The sequence below is a fragment of the Lindgomyces ingoldianus genome, assembly GCF_010093535.1.
Source record: "Lindgomyces ingoldianus strain ATCC 200398 unplaced genomic scaffold BDR25scaffold_46, whole genome shotgun sequence".
NCBI lineage: Eukaryota > Fungi > Ascomycota > Dothideomycetes > Pleosporales > Lindgomycetaceae > Lindgomyces > Lindgomyces ingoldianus.
Window position 1 is genome coordinate 191428 of NW_022985207.1, and position 23143 is coordinate 214570.

Sequence of the window (23143 nt, forward strand, 5' to 3'; positions counted from 1 at the left end):
AGGCTAGTTTATGTAAACATAGCCTAGATTATGCTTAGCGCGCAAAGAATTAGCTATATTAGCTATAAATGCTATCTAAGGGGAAATTCCTTGCGCATATAGCTTAAGTATAGTCTTAATAATCACCTGCTCCTTTTTATTACCTAGCCTTTATAATTTAGCTATAGAATTAGCTTGTAAAGGTTATCTAGCGCTATAGTTATTTATTATTTTTTATAAGACCTTGCACATAGCTACAGCATATTTCTTTAAGAGTTTTATGTCTTATTTAAAAGCTTAGAGCGTAAGCTGTATCTAACATTCTTTTAGCACGTCTAAGTAGTGTTATGGGGAATACATTAGTGTAGGAAGAGTAGTTTAGTAGGGTCTTAGCAAAAGTAAGCAACTTAGGTGTGTGAGCAACTCGCCTGTGAAGTACGTTAATAAGTACTTTATTTTATTACGCTTTACTCTTATAGTTTTTAGTATCTCTACTATAGCTACTAACTGTAAAAGGACTTTTTCTAAATTAGGTAATTTATTAGAGATAAGATAATTATGTATAAAAGTAAATTTTTTATTTACTTTATAATTACTATATAGCTAAAAGCGCCTTAGCTTAAAGCCTATAACAGCATTAAATAGTTCTTATAATAACAGTATCTTTTCTAAAGAGCTTAAGACTATTTATAATATCTATAGTTAATTTAATATGCTGTAACTACACTATAAAGCTATTAATTAAGTTAAGTTAATTAATTAAGCTAGCCCTTTTTAAGGCTATTAAGTTAATTAAGTTAAGCAAAAGCTGCTAAATTTGTTAATTAATTAAGCTATTTACCTTAACTTAATTAACTTAATTGTTGCCAACTCTGCTGGCAATCACCTAAGTTCGGTTTCGAAATATGGTATTTAAAAGTGGCGTCGTGCCTCTGGGGATAATACTGAGTGAAGCCACACAGCCTAGGGCAACATTCACGCTCGGGAAGCAGCCGTTCGGCGTCGTGATCCAGACGCTTGACCACTGAGTGTTAAGGGGCTCTTGTAGGGACACCAACCTGCAACATCAAGGCAAGGCGAGCTATAGCGGGAGTTATTGCAAATAGAGACGTGGTGTAAGCATGCAGCTATGTAGAAAGCTAATGAAGTGAAGTGTATTGTTCTAAGTCTAAATGCTCTGTTGCAGAGTATTTATTTACATCTATGGTGGCAGGGGTAGTGAGGGCTCTGATCTCAATAGGGTACCCTGCTAATACAAGCAGAATGTTGGTGTAAACTACTATAAAACAAGCCTGAATTTAACATTGGGCGAGATATGCGATCTTTCCCGTTGGGTGCGAGCTGAAACCAGGAACGGGATATTCGAACTAGATACCGCGCACGTAAGTGCTGCGACGCGGCAAGCGGCCGCAGCGATTGCGCCAAGGAATGTTGAGGAAGTTACAGGACAACGTTGTGATGTCTCTTCTATCTGCGCTAATAGCCTTAAGGCTTTCTTGAAACTGCGAAGGATGCAGGAAGATTATTTTGGAATGTATGAAGCGGTTGATTAGAGGCGTAACTGTTCGTTCTCGCTCCGTTAGCTATGTCCTTGTTATATAATCAACTACTAGATATTCAAACCAACGTCGGCCTCCGCCCTGAAATCATATATGCCGTCTCTAGTCTCAGCCTTACTTCTTCTTCCCCGGAAAACTCAATATCGCTGTGAGTGAGGCTGTGTCAAAGCCGCAAACACAAATTAGCGACCTACAATGACCTGTTATTTTCGCCAGGCCTACGTCATCAATAAACTATATCTCAATAACACGCAAAGAAATCGCTTCAAACCCTCTAAGGTGATTTGCTCTCCAATCTCAAAACACTCTCCCAAGAGAATGGTTCATGCCGGCAATTGAATAAGCGATGATGCGATAGGTCGGCGACATGGGTATTTTGAAGGAATTGTGCGGTAATTTGCTTGATATGACTTCCGCCCCGCACTCGGCAAATCAAAGGAACGTCTGGAAGGAGGACATAAATGCGACGATTGGTACTGAATTACGGATCTGGATCTCGGATTTGGTTGTGCATTTCGATTCCGCATTTCTCACACCACCCGCCGTATCTGCACATCTCAATTCGCGTACCTGCATTCATTAGCCTGCTTCTCGATTACTTCGAAGATGTGGCTCTCCCTCCTCACCCTAGGCCTTCTGTCCAACACCATCTGTGCTCTCAAGATCGCAACTTCCCTACAATGGATCGAACACACGCCGCAACCTTGGGCCATAAAAAACTTCTATAAAGGCGACAGCGCTGCCTCCCTGACGAGTGGAGGTGTCGCAAACCTCGCCTCAGATAAATCATTCGATCTCGCCGCTAATGCCGAAACCCAGGGTCTAAAGCAATATGCCGGACACAAGAATATCCGGCTGATTTACGTGGTCTGTGAAGTCGCGTATCGGATTGTTGCGAATAAAGCGAGTGGGATAACGAAGTTGGAGGATTTGAAGGGAAAGAAGATTGGGACAATGGCGGGGACGAGTGCTGGGGTGTTTGTGAGTAAGATGTTGGGCAGCGTTGGGTTGAAGGAGAGCGACTATACGGTTGTGAATGGGAATGTTTGTATGAAGGCACCGTGTGGGAGTGGCACTTTCCCGCAGATGATCTCCAGCAAGCAGATTGATGCCTTTGGAATCTGGGAGCCTGCTGTTGAACTCGGTGCGCAAGCGTTGGGAAGCAATGCTGTTATTTTCCAGAACGGGTCGATTTACAGGGAAGTGTATAGTTTGTACAGCACAACCGAAAAGCTCAATGATCCGGCCATGAGGAAGAATATCGTCGCGTTTGTGAGGGCGCTGAATGAGACATTGAATGTTTTTACGCACAAACCAGAGACGGTATATGCAACGGTTGCGCAGGCCGTCGGTATGGATGTCTCGGTGGTCAAGGATGTGTGGCCGGATCATAAGTGGAGCGGGACTTGGGGACCAGATCTCTTAGATTTCTTGGTTGAGGAGGACGCCTACCTCGCGAAGAAGGATGGGAGGGCTGCTGTGTCAAAGGCGGATTTGGAGAAGTTTCTCGATACGAGTATTATCGGGGAACTATGATAGTAGCTTGGAAGCAAAGTTGGACGAAACATGTATATATTTCCGAAAAACCATGGTCAGCTTAGCTTACTAAGTCTGCCGTACTGGTGTCTACCACGGATTTACTAGAAGGACTTAAGATAACGAGTAGGCTGTATGGATTTGCAATGACGGTACTAGGATACAGACGATTACTACATTTTAAACCGTAAATGTCCCATCGGATGCATCCACATGCAGTGTTACCACCTCGCTTTGTGATGTCAACACCCATATCAACATCTCATTACGAGGTATAGGGCCTGGCAAGCATTCGGGTAGGAAATTGAAATGCTGCAACTATCAAAATTGTTTCGGAGCAGTTCCCTTCATGTATCGAATTCAAAATTGCCTGCTTCTAGTTGGTGTTCGGAGATGGCCACCGTTGCTGCGCAACATAAGGGTTTGTTTAGTTTGTGCAGTTGCCGTGGCTGCTCTTGCATTAGCTGTGAGAAGAGGCCGGAAGAGAAGGTACGAAGTATGATATTATGAGGGTGGTGGCAGCACGATGGCGGGGAGGATTTTTGGATTGCCGAGACGAACGTTACTGCTCAAGAAATAGGGACTTGCAACACCGACGGAAAACCCGGGTCCTAATACAAGCCGCCGGCGCAACATTGACAGGTCAAAGGAAACTAACGTAGATGCGTGGGAATGATCCCATTGGCTCAATCACTCCTCTTACGGCCTCCTAGCCCTCGTCCTTGATCCGTCGGCAACCCCACGAAGTTGTCAAGGGAAGATAGGACTCCAATAGGGATACAGATGGCTGCCTAATGCATTTCAGGGCTCCCAATTGAAGCATACCCGGCAATGCTATTGGCTGATTGGAGATCTTCCATACCCTGGTGTTGAAGTTCCCCACTGACCGGCGATATTCCATGCACAGGTGCTGAAGTTCCCTACTAACCGGCGATGCACGCTTTGGTCAAAAGACAGCCACCAGGGTGTTTTACCCCTGCTTCGCATTGAGGTGAAAGTTGCCGTCGCGATATATCGGACTTCGCTGAGGGAGTCAGCTTGATGTGGATAGAGACGAAGTTTATGCTTTGGTGGTGTGCAGCAGCGTGGAAATAGAGGCTTGGAGAGTTTCCTGGGCGAAGGAGAGTTCACTACAGAATCTCCCGCATCGTAAATTATCCAGTTTCGTACCGCACATGCAGGTCAGGCGCAGTTCCTACTTCTCCGCCTTCAGTAAGGAGAGGAGTGCATTGATGGGTTTTATGGTTTTAGTTTCGAGTTCGACAATGTCTTGATTACCTCACCCTACCGCCCTAGAAAATGGGGTTGTAGAATTCGGGCATTTGAATACTATAAATAGCTTTTAAGAGCTGCCATCTCACACAGGAATTTTTACTCCACTAATACCCTCGCAAATCCGTAGCAACCTCTCCTGGGCCTCAACGTCATCGGCAACGGACTTTGGACTGCTCTCCTTCCTCCCGGGGCCAAAATATCTTCCATTCTCCCCATTTTCTCTGCCCTCGGCAAGCATGACATATGTCTCAACCGCGGCATCTAAGCTCCCAATGGCACTCGGACCGCCCATCTTCGTTGGCACCCAGCCGGGATCTAGCGAATTGGCCTGAACGTCAGGCCAACGTCGCGCAAATGCCTTTGCGAACATGACATTGTGAAGTTTGCTGTCACAGTATGCCTGTGTACTATCCCAACCTACCTCACCTCTTTGTTGCCATACGACATCCCGTAATCCCCCATCGCCGCTGTAGTGCATCTCCGAGCTCACGAAAACGAACCGCGTCGGCCGCTTGAGTAGGCACGTGAGGATGTATGGAGCAATTGTATTGACAGCGGCGACGGCTGGTATGCTGTCAGCAGTCTTCCGGAAGGGCCCGAGGTACAACCCAGCGTTATGCACGACACAGTCGAATTGTCCGAGTTTGTTTACGTCTTCAGCAAAGGCGATAGTGTTGGCGATCGAGGAGAGGTCGCCGGTGACAATAGATTCGGCATTGGGACATGCGGCGGAGGCGTCTTGGGCGCGTTGAGCGCTACGAGCGTGTAGGACGACCGAGTGGCCGTTGGCCAGGAGGCGCTTCGCGGTGAGGAGGCCGAGGCCATCAGACGAGCCAGTGATGAGGATACGAGCCATAGTGGTATGAAAGAGCTGCGGTCGAAGATACACTGGATTGGTGGTCGTGCGCTTTACGTTGAGCGTCAAGTCGATGTTAAGCAGTCCGAGATGGGGATTGAGATTGCGTCATGGCCTTCTCAGCCACCACGGTATTTGCAGGGAGAATGCCGTATCCCCAGGGAGCAGCATGCATGCGTGTCACAGTTAACAGCTCTGGTCGGGAGGCGGCGATCTAAATGGGATTATTCAGTGAATCGGAGTGTCGTCGACGGAGGTTTGGATGAAAAACGTCCTGCTGCTGTCGCGGCTCAACAGTTTATCCGAGCTTACCTAATCACACAGTGAAAGCAGCCTAAGACTCTCATCCCGTCACTACCTCACTGCCCTTCCGTGAGAAGTTATTGGCTGACTACGATTTCAACTAGAACCCAACGTTATGCGCTCGATTTTGAACACAATGATTCTCATATAAGGCTATTTTTGGAACTTTGAAAGAGGAATAGCTGAGGGACGAGTCTGGTGTCCGCTGTGAAAAGACCAACATCTGCCAACCAGATCTATCGTCCACCTTTCTTAACACTGTGAGCAGAAACTGTTAGGAAAATTTGCATCCTCAGACGGAGCTTGCCCGTCAATGGTCGACATCGCGTATTTATTTACGCTACTGGCTTCATTTGTTCCCACTCTCGGAGTGTTGTGCGTGACTCGGTGTTCCATCTAATCTCCATCTGTTTATCTTGTAAAACCTTATTCCGACATCATCTCTTCAAAGGTTGGTGGAGCCTTGCTCGGATTTGTGACGTCGGCCGGAATGGATTCGGAAAAGAGCTTAACGCTTTATCCCCGGACAAAGCTTCCCCTAGCTTTTGAGACCCTTGTCTGGACTTAAACCTTGAGGCTCTAATCCCCATTGGAACGAATGGGGGCCTCTGGTGCAAAGAGACCACAAATAACACCAATCATGGATCCCAATTATGATTTCCCCCCTGTAGGATTCTGGGAATAACAGCTACGGCTAAGTCGGCACTCGGGATGGGTCACGGTCGACTTTTCGGGTAAGATGTCCCGCGACTTTTCTGCCACACTTAATCTTGACTCAGTTTATCGGTATCAATAAGGCCGACACGGATATCTTTGAGCCATTTAGTGGGCGGATATTCCGATGTTTCGACTCGATCTCTTCACTAACACGCCCGTCAATATTGCGTCAACTCGATTAGCTCATGGCCATCCCCTCGGGATATTGCCCTTAGTTCCCCCACAGATCCTACAGAAAATGTTACCGTAGCATATCGTGGGAGTCAAGATCTTTTTTTTTCCACGCCATGGAGATTTCTCAAGTTCCGCTCTCACATTCCGGGTCCCAAGCGAAGAACGCAGAGAATGCGTCCCCACTTGCTGATGTAGAGAAGAATGAGGATGGAGGCACCCTTCATCCGGATGTGTCTGAGCCCCCGTACTCGATTTTTAGCACGAAAATGAAGATGTGGATTATCTTCCTTGTCTCCATCTCGGCGCTCATATCGCCATTTGGAGCAACCACCTTCTATCCCGCATTGAATGTTCTTGCAGAGAAGCTCGATGTTTCTCCAGCCATGGTGAACATCTCACTCACGACATATATGGTGCACCTCCTTCGATTCTCATTAAACCATCTGCTGACCTTCGCAGATTGCTCAAGCCATCGCACCGTCGATCATTGCCGGAATGTCTGACAATAGTGGACGCCGTTTATCGTTCATTGTATGCTTCGCCATCTTCATCGTTGCCAATATCGGCCTCGCTTTGCAAACTAATTACGCCGCCTTGCTTGTTCTACGAATGGTCCAGGCCACCGGCTCCAGTGCTTCCATTGCTCTATCAGTTGCAGTTGTGGCGGACGTGGCGACCTCCGCTGAACGAGGGCAATATATGGGTTATGCCACTGCTGGGCTTCTCTTTGGGCCGGCCTTCGGCCCAACCATCGGCGGTGTGTTGGCCCAATACCTTGGGTGGAGATCAATCTTCTGGTTTTTGGCCATCTACGCTGGCGTGCTCCTTGCCATGTTCACCCTGCTCTTTCCTGAAACGTGCCGGAACGTCGTTGGGAACGGTTCCACACTAGCGCGGGGGGTGAATCGCTCCCTGGTGAGCTACCTTCAGGAACAGAACTTTTCTGGTCCGCCATCCCCCATCGACAGCAATCCTCCTACAGCTACAGGAAAGCGTGGATTCAATTTCCCAAATCCTCTTGGGACATTACGGATTCTTGGAGAAAAAGAATCTTGTATCGTTCTTCTTTACAACGGCCTGTTCTTCACTGGGATGATGACCACCACGGCCGCCGTCCCGGAGCTCTTCAAATCTGCCTACGGCCTTGACGAACTTAGAGTGGGTCTCTGCTATATAGCCCTTGGTACCGGCTCGCTGATCTCCGCTCTCACGATGGGACACGTCGTCGACTGGAATTTCCGTCGACATGCGAAGAGACTCCAGATGCCAATCGCAAAAGGAAAACAGCAAGATCTCCGCCATTTCCCGATTGAGCTAGTCCGTCTTCAAGTAGTTGTCCCAGGGCATCTGATCGGCACAGCTGCGTTGCTGATGTTTGGTTGGAGCATCAAATTCAATACCCATATTTCCCTGCCAGAAGTTGCGCTCTTCTTCATCGGCTTTGGCATCTCGACCGCTTTTAATATCACTAATACTTTGCTCGTCGACCTTCATCGTAATCAGCCTGCCACTGCTACTGCCGCAGTGAATTTTGTGCGATGCCTCATGTCGGCTGGGGGCTCAGCGGCTATCATCCCTATGTGTCAAGCTATGAACGCCGGATGGGCATTTACCCTTATAGCGCTGATTTACGTGATCTTGGTCGCGGCGGTGTTCTGGATTATGAGGAAAGGAATGGCGTGGAGGGAAGCGGAGGCGAAGAAGTTGTTGGGGGATGATAAAAGAGGTGAACTGGATTCGAGGAATGGCCATTCTAAGAATGTGCTGGTGGAAGCCGAACGTCCTATCAACGAGACCAGATATGGTTCGGGGGAGACAGCCAAAAAATAACCTCAACCGTTGAATCAAAATCGAATGCAGGTGTGGCGCCTATGGCGCTTTATCGTACTACAGGACTCTAGCTCACTAAGATGTAACAAATTTGAGGGCAAAGTAAAAAAGTAGGGGAAATCCAGGTTAACGGACATTTAAGCATCCTCGGGCGAAAACGGTATCATTAGTTCCGCTGCACAGCAAGTCTTCGACCCACTATGAGTAGTTCTCTAGGCAAGTGGGTAATATTAGGGGTCGACGGACGACACCGATAGTCGGGCCACCATCGCTTTGGAAATGAGCCGTGAGATGAAGCAGGTAGAAGAAATCAGACACTGGTGGGAAGCTGAGGTCTTGTGTATCTGTTGTCATGAAACTATTCAAGTTCAAGTAGGAGGGTGAAGGAAGGTGTTGGGTCGAGCTTTTCCATTTGGTGTAGGGATATGAGTAGATAATTCCTCAAACCTCAGATTTCTCTCTCTGGATGTCTCATTCCAAATATACCTATTTTGCTTCCTTGTAGGTATATCAACCAAAGTTCGGCGTGATGCGATGCGTTTTGCAACTACCTCGGAATCAGGTAGCCGGTCCTCAACGCTTTAGCCGTACATCTACTCAGGTTTTCTATTTACCCTAGACAATTAATGCCAAGTCTCAATGGAATTGAGACGGGTTTATTGACCTAACGTTGGTATCTTCTTATAATAGAACTCTCTGCTCTTAAAATATGCTTGACACTGCTAACGTCACAGCGTTCGGCCCGCTGCGGTAATCTATCCACAACCGCCCTGAAACGCCTCTCGACACTATGAGAGAACAGTTTTAGAACAAATTAGAAGGCTTTCTTTTATAAGGAGCCTTGGACTCATTCCAGGTTTCAACCTTAAGACTTTCGCGAATAGAGGCCAGCTCACGTGACCTACCCCTTGGTGCTGAACCTTGAAAAAGATTGAACCCCTTCAACCTTGGAAACAATGCCGACCCCGTTAAAACAGGCTATCTCCGATAGAACCTCGTTCGTCGAGATCGGGGTTGTACTCTTTGACACTAGGATCCTAATAATAGACATGTCAACCCAATAAGATTCCCCCACCATTCTAGTTGACGTCAGTTTTAACTTTCCAAGGCCTGTAGGAGTTGCACGAAAGGTAGGGAAGGTATGGAAGAGGGTTATACCGAGCGGAGATTGATATAGCCGGCAGGCAGTTTGCAGACTCGTGAGGTATCTCTCTGGCGATAAGTGTAGCTAACCAAAATACGCTTCAAACGGCGATGGATTTCTTCGCGAAACCTAACTGGTGCTCAGTAGAATCATGTCTCCCTGCAATCTTGCTTCGGTGCCTAGTCAAAAATTTCAAGTTTTCAGTGATGATTCCAAGCTGTGTTAGATTTATCTACTCTTCACTATATATATTCATGTTCTGACTGCACCGTTGAACTTTCATTCTTTCTCAGAGAGTTCCACCAACGCAAGTGTCACTAGAACTTCTCCTACGGTTTTTCTTTTCTCCGCTATTATCATCCGAAATGGTTGGCCGTTCCTTAACGATTAGTTTTCTGTTGGCATATGCTGGGCTGGCCCAGTGTGCTATTGGTATCTCTGATGGTCGCCGTCTGGCTTCTGGCGCATCAGCCTTGACACCGGCCTCCACAAATTCTCCTCCAGCTCCTGTAAGTGAAGCAGCGCCTCTTTTTAGCAAACTATAGAATCAACAGAGGAGAATAGCCTGTCGCACCACCCGCACCCGTTGCTGCTCCACCAGCTCCAGCAATGAATCCTCCACCGCCACCAAATCCGGCTGCTGCATCTCCACCTCCACCCCCCACCCCTATGAATGGAACGTGTGCAGCTGCCCCTCCACCCCCTCCCGCTGGTGCTCAGGCGCCTCATCCTCCTCCACCGGGAGCTCCACCACCGCCACCACCACCTTCCGGAGCTCCAGTGGCTTCTATTCCCCCATCCGGAGCCGCCGCTCCACCCTCTCCTCCACCCTGTCCTCCTCCTCCTCCTGGCCCTCCAGTACCAGCTGCGGCACCCCCATCTCCTCCAACTGTGAACATAACTGGGGCGCAACCTCCACCCGCCCCACCAGCCCTCGCTCCGCCACCACCTCCTCCTGGATCTGCTGCTCTCGCCGAACCCTCCACGCTACCATCCGGTGCTCCTGAGCCCCAGCCTGTATCTCCCGATTCCCCTGCGCCCCCGCCTCCGCCCTCAGGGACTATGGCACCTCCAAATCCACCCTCTGGGGCGCAAATAGCATCTGAAGCAGCAGCTCCTCCACCTCCCCCACCAGGACCTATGGCACCTCCACTTCCACCCTCTGGGGCTCCAGTACCGCCCCCTTTTGCGTCTGGAGAAGCAGCCCCAGAGCATCCGCCTCCGCCTCCACCTTCCCCGCCAATGGCAACAGCTTTGCCTTCATTCAGTCTCATACCATCTTCGTCTTCAGCTATAGCATCAAGCGTACCATTAGCAGATCGCTTTGCATCCCAGTCAGTGAATCTGAAGTCTCCCAGGAAAGGACTTTGTTTCGCATTCCTAGGCTCCGCTCTCTGGATTTTGTTGCTGTGATTGAGTAGGTGAAGGAAATAAGTGACAGTGGGGAAGGTGATCGTACGAGCGAGGATATTGGAAATCGTGATTACAATAGATTGGACTCGTTTTATGGCACAACACACTCGCTATTCATGGATCTGGTATCCTAAAATACATCCCATAACTGCACTGTAGTACTCTTTGCCAGTGTTTGAACACGTTCTGTCACAGAGAGACCTCATAGTCACATAGCTTGATTAGGTATTCTGTTTGCAGTTACGGAGCTCTCCAAGTTCTAGCCACGCCACCTGCTGCAGCCTAGAGCTATTTGTGGCCTTAAGTCACATGACGGGTTCATCTAGTACTATATGAACCTGTAGTTGCCCTCTTTTAACAATCAATCCAGTTCCTCATGCTTCTGGTGTTCCTCCTAGCTTCACATATTCCCTGTCGAATTCCCTTCCTTCCTTGGCAATAACTCAAACTTGCACAATTGCTCCTTCATCACGGTATGCTCCCCCACCCATATGTATGTGTGACATTAAAATTTTAAAGGCCGTAAGAGTAAGAATTGCAATAAGCTATAGTATTCTAAACTCGGCCCCGGAATGCCGCACCCGAACTGATGGAACGTGCACAGTAATACCAATATCATTCTGAATATTTAGCGCTTTCATATGCATGTTGACACCTTGTAAGTTTTTAGGCTGAGAACGCTCAGCTAGCTCGAGTTCTTGAACTCATTCCTCCCCTCAAATTACCACGCGAAAGAAGTCTACAGACAGTGATTTACGGCGCCAATTCTGTAAGGGTTGAACACCGTTTCTCCAAGGAACGATCATAGTTTCTCTGATGGGCAAGCATCGGGCTGGTCTTGGTCTTTCATGCCTCGAGAGGAATTCATCCCGTATCAGGAAAACACAGGTTTCTGAGGGCTCAACTACCAGTGCTAGACTCTGGGAGAGCGCCAAAGTCATTCATAGGCGGAGACTAGATATTCCACCTTAAGTAATAATAAACCAGGTAAAGGGTTTTACTAAAATAATGAATAAGATTCAAAAAAGCTGGAGTCCATCGCAATATCGCGAGGTGGTAAATTGCGGCAACCTCCTACCGTCAATTGATGTTTCTTGAGAGAACAATATCATAGGGTGGATAGTGTAGCTCGGCGCTACCCTTACCCTCTATAAGCACAACCTTACTCAAAGGCCAGCCATTCTGATCCGTATACCTAATCACCCAAATCTGTCAGATCATTTCATCCCTAGTTGCATATAATTGACCACGCGACGCAAAACCCTGGACAGACGCACTTACCCGTCAAAATCGAACCAATCGCAAACCTCCAACCCGGGCAGTATCATCCTCCAGACCTGCGCTCCAGGGCCAAACTCCTCGTTCTCACCAGCTCCTTCTGCTGGCGTAAGCGCTACCCCTTCTGGCGTTGACCACAATCTCGGTCCATCATTGCCTTCCCATCCCAGCCGATCCAAGCCCTCCAATGCGCTCGTACCATTGATGGTAAGCTCTCGCAAGTACAATATTTGGTCTTTGACCTCCAGCCTACCATAAGAAGTCTTATTCGAACCGGCACCCTCTGTTTCCTCTGGAATTGCGCCTCCATCCCTCCCGTCTGTATAGGAACCGGCAAACCGGTCTTTCATTCTCTCTGTTAGAACCTCAGCAAATGCTGGGATCAAAAATTCATGGATGGAGTTCCGCACGCTAGTCGGCACAATGCGCGCATACTCCGGTAATCCCGAGTGCTGTGAAAGCACCACGATTCCATATCCAAGGTTTGGAATGACATCTATCCAAGCGTGGAAGCCGCCGCCATCACCGGATTTGCCGTACGAGGCATAAGTTTTTGATTGTAGCGAAGTGGAGACGTCGCTGGAGGAGGATATTGTTATGAGGTCGATTTCCCAGCCTGGTCCAGCTTGTTGTTTACCGTCTGGGAGAGAAATCGTGGGTCTGAGGATGCGACGACGTTGTGCCGAGGTTATAAGGGGCAACGGCTCTGGACAAAGCCAGATGTGGTGGAGGTACTTTGTAAGATCATTGGCTGAGCTCTAACATCTGTATTATTAATGCGGTCACAAAGTCAATATTTGGGGATGGTGAACTACGCACCCACATCCCAACAGCAGGGTCGTAACCAAGGCCTACTATTAAATCAACAAAGTTGGGGCCTCCGGGAATGCCGATATAAGGGATCAGCTCCAGTGGTATAGTGCCGAAGAAACTGTGAGTCAGGTTGAGCGGGGCTAAGATCTCTTGCACTGCAAATTGGGTCCATGTCAGATTGGACCCATGGAGATTATTGTAGTATGAAACTACAGCGGCTGAAATAGAATATTAGTATGCTTGATCATAAGCTCGAACTTAGCACGACTCACACGCAAGAATGGCGATCCCAGCATTTGAATCTATCGTGTAACGTAAGTATAATCGGAATTGCTGGAGAATCCTCACGGTCAGAGTGTGAATTTCTTACATCCAGCTCGCTGGCCTGGGGCGAACATGAGGTTTGTCTTCCTCGTGCTTTCGAGAAGTTGAGCAGAAGTTGAGCTAGCCCACAAACCCCCAATCGTGGGAGCATCAGCCTTCCCCGATCCAGTCACCATATTAAAAGGGGTAAGGTAGCTTTCCCTTGGAAGGCCAGAAGTATGGCTTGCAAGCATTAACAGGGTAATATCTCTACCACCACTTAACCAATCTTTCTCAGGCAAACCAAACTCCGGGAGAACAAGTCGCACAGGAGTGTCTATAGTTAATTCCGGAAAAGCTGTCTGTAGTTTGCTTTCATTTTCGACAACAAGAGCCGACAACGTAGCGAAGTTCTTGGATACTGACACCACCCGGAAGATGGAGTCGCTGGTCACTTTCTTCGTGCGGTTTGAGGCAGTCTCATTCATTTTAAGATTGCCATGATTGAACGCAAACGCTTTCTCGGGACTGGAAGCATGGGCCTGTACGCTGGGGGTTAAAGAAGAACAAGGCTACGAGAGGATCCACCACGCTTTGAAGGTCTCAAAACAATACTCACAACTGCAAAACTGAACCCATCACGGGTAGTATTGACAAACAAACTAGATAGATTTTGCTCTACTGCTTTAAATGCGGCAATTACTTTTGGATGCTTTAACACTGCCGGATCGGAAAGTAGTTTGCTAGGAATATCCGGTATGCATGCAGAAGAAACTGTGGAGAGCAAAGGACTGAAAAGCATTAAATAGACGCCTGCGGAGCGCCAAAGGGGACGCATATTGAACAATATGGTAGAGAGGGAAACGTAAGTGAGAAAACAGCTGGCCGATCAGAGTTCCACGAAAGAGAAACCCCTCATTCCTGAGATAGCTAGTGCAGGCCAAGATTTAATGTTGCATTGTTACAAGTTGCTCTAGCCAATTACACTACGGCTACGCGCCCAGCAGTTACACCTTCCTATTATAGATATTTACACGTCTCATCGGCAATTCTAACGTTGCTTTCTAATCAAATAGAGAGCGTCTCGGAAAATGAATTTGCTCAAAAAGAATAATAATTGTGGTATCCGCTCGTCTCCGACATCCTACAAATTTGCGGCTTTGCGGCGATGTTATGTGAAGCTTTCGGTAGTCGCCAGAAGCATGAGGAACTAGATTGATTGCTAAGTGATTGTATCCCAGGGTATATATATACAAGGAGTGAGCTGGGCGGCAGGGTCGTCAGCATTTAATTATAGTAGGCAGTAGTAGGTCTTGAAAACGAGTATATGGTGGAGCTCGGAGAGTTCTATTACCGCAAACGGGTTAGCCTACTTTATAAGAGTGATATATAGTACAAGTCCTATTCTATGGGTTAGACTCCTCCAGCCTAAGAAGGGACAGACGGACCCAGAACTACGCCATTGCCCATACCTAGCTGGGGTTCAAAGAGAAGAACTGCCTATAGAAGTTAACTGGGACATGCCTCTGACTCCCCCCAGAGAGTCCTCGACCCGGCCTGAGGCACATGACATCCCGTTACGAGCCCTAGTACCTAAATCTCCTTTCTCGAACCCCTAAGTCTCTTTAAGGATTCGCCTATCCATACTATCCTATACCGCCCTTCTGTGCTTCATATTTCCTACATACAGTTGTCAGATTGAAGCACTGTTTCTGGGCTTCCTGAGATGAATGATGGGTTTGGATATGATGTATGGGATGATTATTTGATTGTATTGATTGTGTTGATTTATCGATCCTTTTTCTGCTCTACTCGTGTTGCTCGGCTTTTTGTTTTGCCGATCCGAGTCCCTCGCGCACTTGCCCTATGCGCGACCAGCTTGCAACATGCTGCAATTTGCTGCAAATTGCTGCAAAATGCTGCAAAATGCTGCAACATGCTGTAAAATGCTGCAATTTGCTGCAACATGCTGTAAAATGCTGCAACATGCTGCAACATGCTGCAAAATGCTGCAATTTGCTGCAACATGCAGCAATTTGCAGCAACATACTGTTCGAGCTTATTGCTCGTACTATGTAGCAGCTTTCGTCAAGCGTTCCTCCTGTCTTGACAGTAGGTGCGCATATCTGACAACAGTGCTCTTATACAGCCAGCCGCCAAAAGTTTGGTTCACTAAGCCACTAACACGAGCCCCACGCATTCTACCTAGCATTATTGAATTGCAATTATATGTTAACTACATAGTAATTTAATGTAATTTTAAGATTTCTAGTGTTCTTATATACTTAGTATTTAGTCTAGTACCCACACGCGCGCTATAGAGCCAGCCTGTAGGTGTTAAAGCATACTGTAAATAAGCTTTTTAATATAGAAATTAGAAATTAGCTGCTATGCCTTCTTTAATATAGCATAGAACTTTTTCTACTTCTTTATAAAGTATCTAAAAGTATTAAGCTTAAAATGCTATTTATATAATATTCTTTTTAGCTACTACTATATTTACTTAGTAGAGTTAAGATTTAGTAAATAAAGTAAAAAGTTAACATTATTAATATTATAATTAGCTATCTAATTATAAGTATAAAACATAGTGTAAGTTTAAGCACTATTTTATAAAAATTAATTCTAATAATAATAGTTACATAGAAGATCTCTCTTCTACGCTTAAGTATAGCTACGCGCTAAGTATCTTTTATATAGTGTGTTAAAGTCTTTTTTATAACGTACTCTTTAGGCAAGCTGCTTACACACCTAAGTTACTTACTTTTACTAAGACTCTACTAAACTACTTTTTTTATACTAATATATTTCTAATAACACTACTTAAATATACTAAAAGAATATTAGATATAGCTTATACTTTAGGCTTTTAAATAAAATGTAGTACTTTTAAAGTAACATGCTATAGGTATATATAAAGTTTTTTAAAAAATAATAAATAACTAACATACTAAATAACTTTTATAACTTAATTTTATAGCTAACTTATAAACACTAAGTAATAATAAAAAGTAGGTAATTATTAAGCATACACTTAAGCTATATATATAAAGATTTTCTTTTTAGCTAGTAAGTATAGCGAATATAGCTAATTCTTTACATGCTAGGTGTAATCTAGGCTATATTAGCATAAACTAGCTTAGTATGTTTATAAAGTATTATTAAAAGCTTAAAGTAAAGTTTTAAAAATAAGTATAATTAGTAAATATTTTACTTATTATAAAGCTTATTTTATTAAAGTTATATATATTATTATCTTAAATGCTATTTTTAGCTTTAGTATTTTTTATAAATCTAAACTAGCTTTAAATTACTTTAGAAATTTTATAAAAAGCTTTTTAATAGTTATAGTTATACTTAAACTTTACTTTAAGTGTTAAATAACACTTTATAAATATACTAAGCTAATTTATGCTAATTTAGCCTATATTATACTTAGTGTGTAAAAGATTAGCTATATTAGCTATAGCTACTAGCTAAAAAAAAAATTCTTACATATATAACTTAAGTATATGCTTAACAGTTACCTACTTTTTATTATTACTTAGCTTTTATAAGTTAGCTATAAAATTAGCTTATAAAAGTTATTTAGTATATTAGTTATTTATTATTTTTTAAAAAATTTTATATATAGCTATAGTATATTACTTTAAGAATATTATGTTTTATTTAAGAGCCTAAAGTATAAGCTATATTAATATTCTTTTAGCGCGTCTAAGTAGTGTTATTAGAAATGCATTAGTGTAGAAAAAGTAGTTTAGTAGAGTCTTAGCAAAAGTAAGTAACTTAAGTGTGTAAGTAACTTGCCTGTGATGTACGTTATTTAGTAGTAATTTTTATATAGAAAAACACTTAGCTTTGTATAGTAAACTAGCGCTAACAGCGTCGGCAGCAATAGCACTAATAGTGTATAGCTTTTAAAAGTATTCTCTAAGCTTAAATTAAATAAAGATATAAACATGTTTATTATAAATAAAAAATAGTAAAGTAGTGTAGCTAGTAGTATAGATGCTTTAAATTCTAGTAACTTGTTTTTAATTACCTAGCTATATTAAAATAAACTTTTATAACATGTGTAACAATCAGCATGCTCAAGCTACAAGCAAGAGGTGGTGTAACCTAACTAGATTAAACTAAGAAGCAGAGGAGCTGCTCTGCGAGTTTAAGATATACATGTGTGCCCCCTGCTAAGGCGCTACTTGTTGCGCAAGCGAGGGAGCTGAAGCCGCAGAGCATGTGACGCGGTACGCGCCGTCACAACATGGTTTATATATAATCACCGCACCTAAGCCAGCGTTGCAGCATCTCTACTAACACGTCTACATAGTAATATTATAAGATACTACGACAGTTCATAAATGATCTGTAAAAGCAAAGCTTGCTTAGAGCAATAGTTAGCGCATTAAGGTAGGTTATTTAGGTTAAAGAATAGTTACAGCATAATGCTTAGCAAAGTAGTATTAGACAGGTAATAGACGCATAATAACAACATTTAACTGTAGCATGTAACTAATTATAGCCTGTAACTAAGCGTAGCTAATACTAATCTCTAACACACTAATGTAGCTAATTATTTGTAGTAGTAACACTTAGATGCGTTGTTACTATTATTATACAATAGTTAGATATGTTGTCACACAATAGTTAAATGCGTTAGCACTATAGTTGTATACATCTCACTATAGCCTGTTGCCAACACTCACCTACTTATTTTGCATATATATAGACTCCTACAAAGGATTCCTCTAGCAATACATTTAATCTAGTTCCTTATGCCTCTAGTGTCTTACATAGCTTCACAATAATACTAATCCCTAACACACTAATATAGCTTAAAAAAAAAAACTTAAATAATAGCTAGCTAATTCTTAGCTTTAATTAAGTTAGTAAAATTTCTTTTTTAAAAACTTAAAGTTTATATAAATTTAAGATTAGTTATTTAGAAATTAGTTAATTATTAGCTGTAATTAAAAGAACAGGTTCTAGCTCTAGCTCTTAACGCGTTTTTGCTTTTATAATAGTTTTTCTCTTCTTTACACCTTGCAGTCTCTAGTGTTGCGCCTGTTTCTTTTACTACCTAATACTACTATGTTACGCCTAATACTGCTACCTAATATCTTTAATTTAATTATTTTAGCATTAAAGCCTTAGTTGTAGAGCTGCAGCTTATGTAGTTTGTTGCCTCTACAGGAATTTCTTAGAGTTCTAGAGAGCTCTAGCGCTGCCTCTGCCTCTGCCTCTCTATTACTGCAAAGATTAATGTAGTACATGTAATACCTTAACAAGCTATTTTGCTTGCATAACTACTAGTTTAGCTTCTTTAACTGCTGTTTAAATATAATAGGCTAATGTTTAGAGTTGTTAGTAAGAGATTACCTAGTAGTGTTAAAAAATGCATAAAGTAAATTACAGCAAATTGCAGTAAACTATAGTAAATTGCAGTAAACTACAGCAAATTGCAGCAAACTATAGCAAATTGCACTAAACTATAGCAAATTGCACTAAACTATCGTAAATTATAGCAAACTATAGCAAATTGCAGCAACCTATATTAAATTGCAGCAAACTATAGTAGATTACAGTAGCAGGCAGCAATCTCTAGTAGATATTAGTTGTGTTGCAAGTAGCTCTACGTATAGAGAGGGTTCTAGAGGGGTAATGCCTCTAGAAAAAAAGCTTTAAAAAAGGCAGCAATAATAGTGCATAAGCTAGTGTTAGCGTAATAGAAAATTACTAAGCTTTAAGCAGCTAATAAGGCAGCTACATTTAGAAAGGCCTGCGCTTAACAGCTCTAAAGGAGGTTAGGGCGCGCAGTGACAGGAAGAAGGCAAAGAAGCAGGTGTAAGCTAAAGTAGGTGAGCAATCCTAAAGGCGCTGTGGACAGCGCAATTAGACTAGGCATAACGCGCAAACGTGTAAGTAAGAAGTAGAAGTAGTATCTAAATAATATTCTAGGCTGTACTGTACTCTATAGTGCTAGAGCGGGTTGTTATAGGCCATAATAAAGTTTGTTGTGGTGTGGTCTTGGCAAAAGTGAGCAACTCAGGTGTGTGAGCAGTTCCCAATCCCTGTGTTAGATATGCGCACCTACTGTCAAGACAGGAGGAACGCTTGACAAAAGCTGCTACATAGTACGAGCAATAAGCTTGAACAGTATGTTGCTGCAAATTGCTGCATGTTGCAGCATGTTGTAGCATTTTGCAACAAATTGCAGCATGTTGCAGCATTTTGCAACAACTTGCAGCATGTTACAGCATTTTGCAACAAATTGCAGCATGTTGCAGCTGGTCGCGCATAGGGCTAGTGCGCGAGGGACTCGGACCGGAAAAACAAAGCCGAGCAACACAAGCAGAGCAGACAAAAAGAAAAAGAAACATTAATTAATTAATACAATAAATCATCATCCTATACATCATATCCAAAACCCATCATTCATCTTAGGAAGCCCAGAAACAGTGCCTCAATCTGACACCCTGACACACTGATGCTAATCCCTGACACACCAATGCGGCTGATGCCAATCCCCAACACACCAATGCGGCTAATGCTAATCCCCGACACACTGATGCGGCTGATGCCAATCCTCGACACACCAATGTGGCTGATGCCAATCCTCGACACACCAATGTGGCTGATGCCAATCCCCGACACACCGATGTGGCTTGTCACGATTGTGCACGAGTAAGGTTATAGAGCTTCACGGAGGTCTAGTTCAATTACTATGTGAGGTATCATAGTAGGTACAAGACGTTGTGTAAGGAACAGAAAAGTTTAAAAGAAAATTAGTAATTAAATACTTAGCTTAGAAGTCTAAGCGCTTTAGGTATAAATTAAGCTTATTTTAAGTTTAGTTAGTGTTAAAGCAGTTTATGCTTAAGTTTATGTCTATATTATGTTATGTTTATGTTAGACGTGCACTAATAATACTCTAGTACACATCTAATATAGTTATGTCTAGGATCTAGAGAGGATACTGTGACAGTACCTCCCCCTTATTAAGAAAGAAATTCTTTACATTAGTAGTTCTAGCATTAGGTTGTTTTTGTTAGGGTACAGGTTTAGTTTAGATAGGTATTAGGCGTAGAATTAGGTTACTGCAGAGTTCTCTTGCAAGGCTTCTACAGGTTCTTACAACAGTTTATTATATCTAGTCTATTTTATAAAGTATTTGTAGATATATTTCTTCTTATTAAACTAAATTTATTTAACATTTTTTATAATATATTCTAGTTTATTGTTTATAATAACAGGTTTAGGTAGCAGGTTTAGCTGTTTAGATAGATAGTTAGATTTAAAGGCTGCTTAGCGCAGCAATAATACATAGAACACAGGGTGTATCTTTATGCTGTTAGGTAGGATTAATTAGTAAGCATGTAATAAGACTATATAAGCTACTATAAAGAAGCTAAAGTTTTTTTAATTAAGTTTTTTTAATTATTAGTTTATTTAAATATTTCTAGTATTTAGCTAGACCTTCTTCCTAGCTACATACGCAGAGGCAGAGGTTTAAGATTAGTTTATGTACTTTTATTAAAAAGCTTAAGCTTATGTAAGCTTTTTATAAACATATTTAAATATATTTTAAATTTTATTAATAAGTCTATTTATATTTATTACTTATATAAATTAATAAGTTAGTTAAGAGGTATTTAAAAGTAGTTTAAATTTTATTTAAAAGTAGTATCTATAGTTTACTAAGAATAAAGATACTTATGTTAATTTAAATATTATGTTATTAGCTTTAAACTATGCTATAGCTAACTATGTTACTTAGTTATCTTACTAGTAGTTTGTGTACACTTATAAGACTTATTTTATTATAGTGTTTATATTTTTAGTCTAGCTATTAGTCTCTAGGTAAAAAGCTGTAGATAAATAAAAGATAATTTAGAGCTATTTATAGAGTTTGTTTTAGAAGGCTAAGACAAACTGTGTACCTCTATCTAATATAATTATGTTAGGCAGGCTATAGTAAACTTATATATATTAGTAGAATAACTAGGCTATATTAAGGGCAGTTATAAAGGAATATAGTATTAAGTATTAATACTTAGTTAAGTAATTAACAACTACTATAATATTTATGTACTTTTTAAATAAAGGTAAGTTTATAATAAAATTAATTAATATATTTTTTTAAGCTTATTTAAGAATTAAGAGTAGTTTAAGTAAGCTATTATACTTTTCTTAAAAAGCCTTTACTTTATAGTAAGTATAGCAACATAATACATATTAGTGTACAGTATAGAACATGTAGGGCTAGTAGTACTCTCTCTGTAGTAGGTTAAGAGTCTTTCCTTTGCCTAGGTGTCCTCTAATAAGCAAGTTATGTATAATTTAAAGTAGTTTAATTCTTAGTTTATTAAAATTAAAAATTATAAGTTAGTTATAGTAATATAGCTTACTATTTTAGTTTTTGTAGTTAGCTAGTGTTACTTTTTTTAACTAACTAGCGCTGTTTTAGAGTAGGTCTAAAGTTTTTTAAATAAATTTATTATTTAAATACTTATTAGTAATAATTTAATTAATTATCTAATTTATTTTATTTAAGTTAAAGTCTAAAAATAGCTTAAGTTAAAGTAAAGTTTAGTGTTAAGCCTTTTACACTTCTTTTTAAGTAGAGATGTTTTAAAATTACTTTATAAAAGCATCTAGTTTTCTTTTATCTTAACTAAGATAATAAGTAATCTAAAAATTAAAATAAAATAAGTATTTAAACTAATAAGCTTATTAGTAGCTAAGTTATTTTATAGTTGCAAAGTACTATAAGTTTTTATAGTTAAATAGAACCTATATTAAATGCGCTGCACTTTCTAGTTTAAGTTGCTATTATTTAAAGTAGTATACTATAGTAAGTAATTTTTTATTATAGATCTTATAATTACCTTTTATAAAACTTATTCTTTTTAAAAAGTATATAATAAGCTTAATAGTTTTATCTAGCTTAGTCTAGAAAAAAACTTCTGCTACTATGTAGTCTAAGGCATTAGCTTTTACAAGTATTAGTAGTTTAAAGTTAAAGTAGTAGAGTATTAAAGCTTTAGTAAAGGCTTTTTTTTAGCTAGTTAAAAAACTATTAGTAATTTAAGTTAAAGTTAAATTAAATCTTTTTTTTAATAAGTGTAATTATAAAGCTTACTTACTATAAAAAGTTATTAATAAATTATTAGTAAAAGTTAGTAAATTTTATAAAGGCTTAAACATTTTTTACATTTTTTAGGTATTACTAATCTAGCACAGTTTAAACTTTAATAAAGTTTATTTAGATACTATTTATAAAAATTACATATTCTAAATATATAACTTTTAATTAGTAGAACTTATATTTATTTATGTTAAGTTATAAACCTACTTTTTTTATAGCTTTTAGCACTAGGCATACATGCTATTTATGCTCTAAAAGGCTATTACTATAGATTAGAATATTATTAATATACATAGTACAGAATATGTTTAGGTAAGGTTAAAGTAAGTTGTTTATAAAATATTAAAAAGTACTAAGCACATTAGCTAAGCTAAAAGGTATTACTAAGTACTTAAATAGTCTATATTAAGTTTAAAACACTGTTAGTGTCAGATTTGCGCACCTACTGTCAAGACAGGAGGAACGCTTGACGAAAGCTGCTACATAGTACGAGCAATAAGCTCGAACAGTATGTTGCTGTAAATTGCAGCATTTTGCAGCATGTTGCAGCAAATTGCAGCATTTTGCAGCATTTTGCAGCATGTTGCAGCAAATTGCAGCATTTTGCAGCATGTTGCAGCAGTTTGCAGCAAATTGCAGCAAATTGCAGCAAATTGCAGCATGTTGCAGCAGTTTGCAGCAAATTGCAGAAAATTGCAGCATTTTGCAAGCTGGTCGCGCATAGGGCAAGTGCGCGAGGGACTCGGATCGGCAAAACAAAAAACCGAGCAACACGAGTAGAGCAGAAAAAGGATTGATAAATCAAACACAATCAACAC

At 41.6% G+C, this 23143-nt stretch overlaps 6 protein-coding genes across 6 annotated transcripts; 4 read left to right on the forward strand and 2 right to left on the reverse strand.

Annotated features, from left to right (window-relative positions):
• Positions 1–2144: 2144 nt before the first annotated feature.
• Positions 2145–3074, forward strand: BDR25DRAFT_337475 (periplasmic binding protein-like II; the record flags this gene model as incomplete). The annotated part of the gene is made up of 1 exon (XM_033693191.1): positions 2145–3074. One exon carries the CDS (start codon positions 2145–2147, stop codon positions 3072–3074), a length of 930 nt encoding a protein of 309 aa, XP_033541233.1.
• A 30-nt stretch (positions 3075–3104) lies between these two features.
• Positions 3105–4370, forward strand: BDR25DRAFT_361660 (uncharacterized protein; the record flags this gene model as incomplete). The annotated part of the gene is made up of 12 exons (XM_033696458.1): positions 3105–3129; positions 3183–3261; positions 3294–3476; positions 3539–3563; positions 3597–3682; positions 3717–3732; positions 3788–3823; positions 3880–3948; positions 3982–4106; positions 4134–4223; positions 4256–4286; positions 4326–4370. 12 exons carry the CDS (start codon positions 3105–3107, stop codon positions 4368–4370), a joined length of 810 nt encoding a protein of 269 aa, XP_033541234.1.
• BDR25DRAFT_307226 (NAD(P)-binding protein) lies at positions 4346–5455 on the reverse strand. The gene has a single exon (XM_033690801.1). It carries the CDS (start codon positions 5203–5205, stop codon positions 4432–4434), a length of 774 nt encoding a protein of 257 aa, XP_033541235.1. The 5' UTR covers positions 5206–5455; the 3' UTR covers positions 4346–4431.
• Positions 5456–6366: 911 nt separating this feature from the next.
• Positions 6367–8679, forward strand: BDR25DRAFT_346722 (MFS general substrate transporter). Its single transcript, XM_033694179.1, has 2 exons — positions 6367–6812; positions 6859–8679. The coding sequence occupies exons 1-2, from the start codon at positions 6513–6515 to the stop codon at positions 8227–8229; spliced, it is 1671 nt and encodes a 556-aa protein (XP_033541236.1). The 5' UTR covers positions 6367–6512; the 3' UTR covers positions 8230–8679.
• A 1059-nt stretch (positions 8680–9738) lies between these two features.
• Positions 9739–10786, forward strand: BDR25DRAFT_319259 (uncharacterized protein; the record flags this gene model as incomplete). The annotated part of the gene is made up of 2 exons (XM_033691808.1): positions 9739–9882; positions 9938–10786. 2 exons carry the CDS (start codon positions 9739–9741, stop codon positions 10784–10786), a joined length of 993 nt encoding a protein of 330 aa, XP_033541237.1.
• Positions 10787–11866: 1080 nt separating this feature from the next.
• On the reverse strand, positions 11867–13668 carry BDR25DRAFT_242714 (beta-lactamase/transpeptidase-like protein; the record flags this gene model as incomplete). Its single annotated transcript, XM_033685790.1, has 5 exons — positions 11867–11981; positions 12068–12822; positions 12884–13095; positions 13150–13179; positions 13248–13668. 5 exons carry the CDS (start codon positions 13666–13668, stop codon positions 11867–11869), a joined length of 1533 nt encoding a protein of 510 aa, XP_033541238.1.
• Positions 13669–23143: the final 9475 nt, after the last annotated feature.